Here is a 3,141-nt window from a genome sequence, read left to right as displayed (position 1 = left end):
TTTACATTTACCAACCTTGTTGGGACTCCCTAAATCAACATTGGTACTAAATCCATCGTGAAAATCATACTTTTTGTCACTATTTTGCACTGTCCTAATGTCTTGTTGACCACAAATCCATCTCCAGTGCCCAGATGTCTTGATGACGCCACGGCTAGACAACCTCGTATACCGAGGCATCGTCAGAGCACATCATGCGATGTCTTCACGCCATCGCCACGATCGTTTGGTCTTCCACGATAACTTTGACCTCTCAAGACATTAGAGAAGGTTGTTGATATTTGATTTCTACTGCAAGCTCAATCAAAATAGAAAGCATGCTCGCTTATTTTTTGTTGGCGTAGGCAACTTTAAAAATTATTGACCTCTCAAGACATTAGAGAAGGTTGTTGATATTTGATTTCTAATGCAAGCTCAATCAAAATAGAAAGCATGCTCGCTTATTTTTTGTTGGCGTAGGCAACTTTAAAAATTAAAACCAATAAAATAGGGAACTATTTGAGCACATATATTTTTCTACTCCATAAAGTGTTTTAGCAACTTCTTAAATCTATAATTTGGGGTGCTCAATTTACATAACTATTAGAGATGCTCTAAGGTTACCAAATGTGGGAACAAGAAAAGATAAATAACAACTTCTTAAATTTAGCAATATCGTTTAGGGTACTATCGGAGACTTGTCTTTTTTCTAATAACTCATTAAACTAAGATTTAGGAACTTTTTACATAAAGGTTAGAGATGCTCTATATACCATCTCCATTCTCGAATATTTATCACCCGCCCGTTTATTTTGAACTAAACAACGGAGGAAGTACTGTACATTAAGAATGCGCGACAAATGATTTGCCATTCACACGGTTTGCACCTCCCTTGTCGCTTGGTCCTTTGGGGCCGCCGCGGCCGCGGACGGCACAGTGAGCCGCTCGCCGCCGTCAGCGCTGGCTGGCAGGTCGTCCTCATGGGCCTCCTCGGGGCACTCCAGCGCGCGCACGAACTGCACGAACAGCGGCCAGTGGCCCGGCGAGAAGAACTCTGCGCCCATCCGCTGGTACGTGAACTGGCACGGCCGGGTGCGCCCGGCGGACAGCCAGACGACGCGCGCGGGGCCGTCGCCGTCGCTGCCGCGCGCCACGGCGAGAGGCGCGCTCTCCGCCGCGAGATGCACGCCGTGCTCCGTGCAGGCGGCCTTGACCTGGGCCAGGCGCTCCTCCGCCGTGGCGTCCGGCCGCGCCTCCACGCCGGCCGCGATCACCGCGCAACTGTGGCGCGCGAACATCTCGGCGACCGGGCCGTACCCGCCGTGGAATCCCGCGGTGGCGTCCGCGGGGCTCGGGCCCGTCCCCGGCCCTCGCAGGAGTGGCACCTTGGCGGACAGCTCCACGGGCTTGCCGCGGAACGCGCTGGACGCCGCGGCCAGGACGCGGTCGCCGTGCGCCAGGAGCTCCCCGGTGTACCAGGACAGGAAGAACTCCCCGTAGGCCGACTTCCACGAGCCCCCCAGCTCTCTGAAGAAAGCGGACGACTCCGGCGACTCGTCGTCGTACCGCGGTCCGTCGTGTGGACCCGACAGGCCCCACAGTGGCTGCCCCGACGACTCGGCGTGACGCTTCAGCCGTGCCAGCATGTACTTGTCATAGCACTGGAACTCGCCGACGCCGTCGAAGCCACGGGAGCCCTGGTTCCCCGACGGATATGACGGGTACTGTAGCTCGCCGTTAGGACCCAGGCTGACAGTCACATCCTGTGCCATGAATGAACGAACCAAAGAGAGAAGATTCAGTTTCCCAAATTAAAAGAACGCAAAAAAGATTTTAAGTGTGTTCTCCTCCTGGACCAGGGCTCCTCTTACTGTGATCGTTGACCCGAACAAGTCATTGAACTCTTCAGCGAAGCTGCGGAAGAAGGCCTCGTAGGCCTGGAGCGGCGACTTGCCGACGAGCACGGGGAGCTCATCGACGGCAAAGGAGAGGCAGCCCACGCGGCGGTGGCCGGAGCGGTCGGTGAAGAGGACGTCGGGGTCGGCGGCCGCCGCGTTGGCCACCCATCCGGGGAGCGCGTCGCCGTCGGTGCGGAGCGAGACGCGGAGGTCGAGCCCCGCGTCGCGGACCATGGCGGCGACGGCGCGGTACCCGGCCCACTCGAACCAGCCCCCGGGCCCGGGCTGCGCGACGGCCCAGGACACCGGCAGCTCCACGCCGTCGACGCCGAGCAGCTTGAGCGCGCGCAGCGCCGCCGAGACGGCCCTGGGGCGGCCCACGCCGCGGCCGTCGGAGACCACCGCGTCCGCGGGGAGGCCCACGAACAGCCTCACCACGGCGTCCGTTCCCTCGCCCTCCGCCGCCCGCTCGCCGGCGGCGGCCTCGGAGACGAGCGCCCGCACGGGGCCCAGATGCCTGCTGCTGCTAGCCCGGACAGCCCCGCTGACCGCACGCCGCGCCGCTCCGAGCCGGACGGCGCCTGCTCGCTGCTGGCCCTGGCCATGGCTAGCCAGCGACGCGTCCCCCACGCACCGCCACCTCGTCGGTGTCGCCTGCTGCATCAGTGCTGCCTCCATTGGCTGCTGACTGCTGTCCTGTTCACCACGCTGGTCGGGGAGCGTCGGTCGCTGGTTCGTTCGCTTGGTGGTGGTGGTCGTAGTGTATTTTTCCTCCCAATTCGTCGGGGCGCGCGTATTTATGGACAGTAGGCCGGTGGTCGTAGTGTATTTTTCCTCCCAATTCGTCGGGACTCGCTGGACCAGCTGGAAGAGGCTCGGGACAAGGCCTTGCTGCACTCGGCGCGGTACCAGCAGTCCCTGCGACGCTACCACGCCCGAGGGGTCCGGTCCCGAGACCTCCAGGTGGGCGACCTGGTGCTTCGGCTGCGACAAGACGCCCGAGGGCGGCACAAGCTCACGCCCACCTGGGAGGGGCCGTTCGTCATCGCCAAAGTTCTGAAGCCCGGAACGTATAAGCTGGCCAACAGTCAAGGCGAGGTCTACAGCAACGCTTGGAACATCCAACAGCTACGTCGCTTCTACCCTTAAGATGTTTTCAAGTTGTTCATATACCTCGCTCCCACGCAAAGTTTAGTCATCAAGGAAGGGTCAGCCTTGCCTAGGCAAAGCCCGACCCTCCCTCGGGGGCTAAAAGGGGGGAACC

The 3,141-nt window shown here is 59.6% G+C and overlaps 1 protein-coding gene across 1 annotated transcript; it reads right to left on the bottom strand.

The window, feature by feature from the left end:
* Positions 1 to 682: 682 nt before the first annotated feature.
* Positions 683 to 2,570, bottom strand: LOC103644650 (inactive beta-amylase 9). The gene is made up of 2 exons (XM_020546376.1): positions 1,851 to 2,570; positions 683 to 1,742 (listed from the first exon to the last, which is right to left on the bottom strand). Exons 1-2 carry the CDS (start codon positions 2,553 to 2,555, stop codon positions 852 to 854), a joined length of 1,596 nt encoding a protein of 531 aa, XP_020401965.1. The 5' UTR covers positions 2,556 to 2,570; the 3' UTR covers positions 683 to 851.
* Between the last annotated feature and the right edge of the window lie 571 nt (positions 2,571 to 3,141).

This window comes from Zea mays, chromosome 1, assembly GCF_902167145.1.
Source record: "Zea mays cultivar B73 chromosome 1, Zm-B73-REFERENCE-NAM-5.0, whole genome shotgun sequence".
NCBI classification, from domain to species: Eukaryota; Viridiplantae; Streptophyta; class Magnoliopsida; order Poales; family Poaceae; genus Zea; species Zea mays.
The sequence above is the reverse complement of the archived record's forward strand: the minus strand, read 5'-3'. Positions and strand labels throughout refer to the sequence as shown.

Coding starts and splice junctions, on each gene's coding strand:
- LOC103644650 (XM_020546376.1), bottom strand. CDS start 2,555: ATGGAGGCAGCACTGATGCAGCAGGCGACACCGACGAGGTGGCGGTGC. Junction 1,743..1,850: donor TGTTCGGGTCAACGATCACA/GTAAGAGGAGCC, acceptor TTCATGGCACAG/GATGTGACTGTCAGCCTGGG.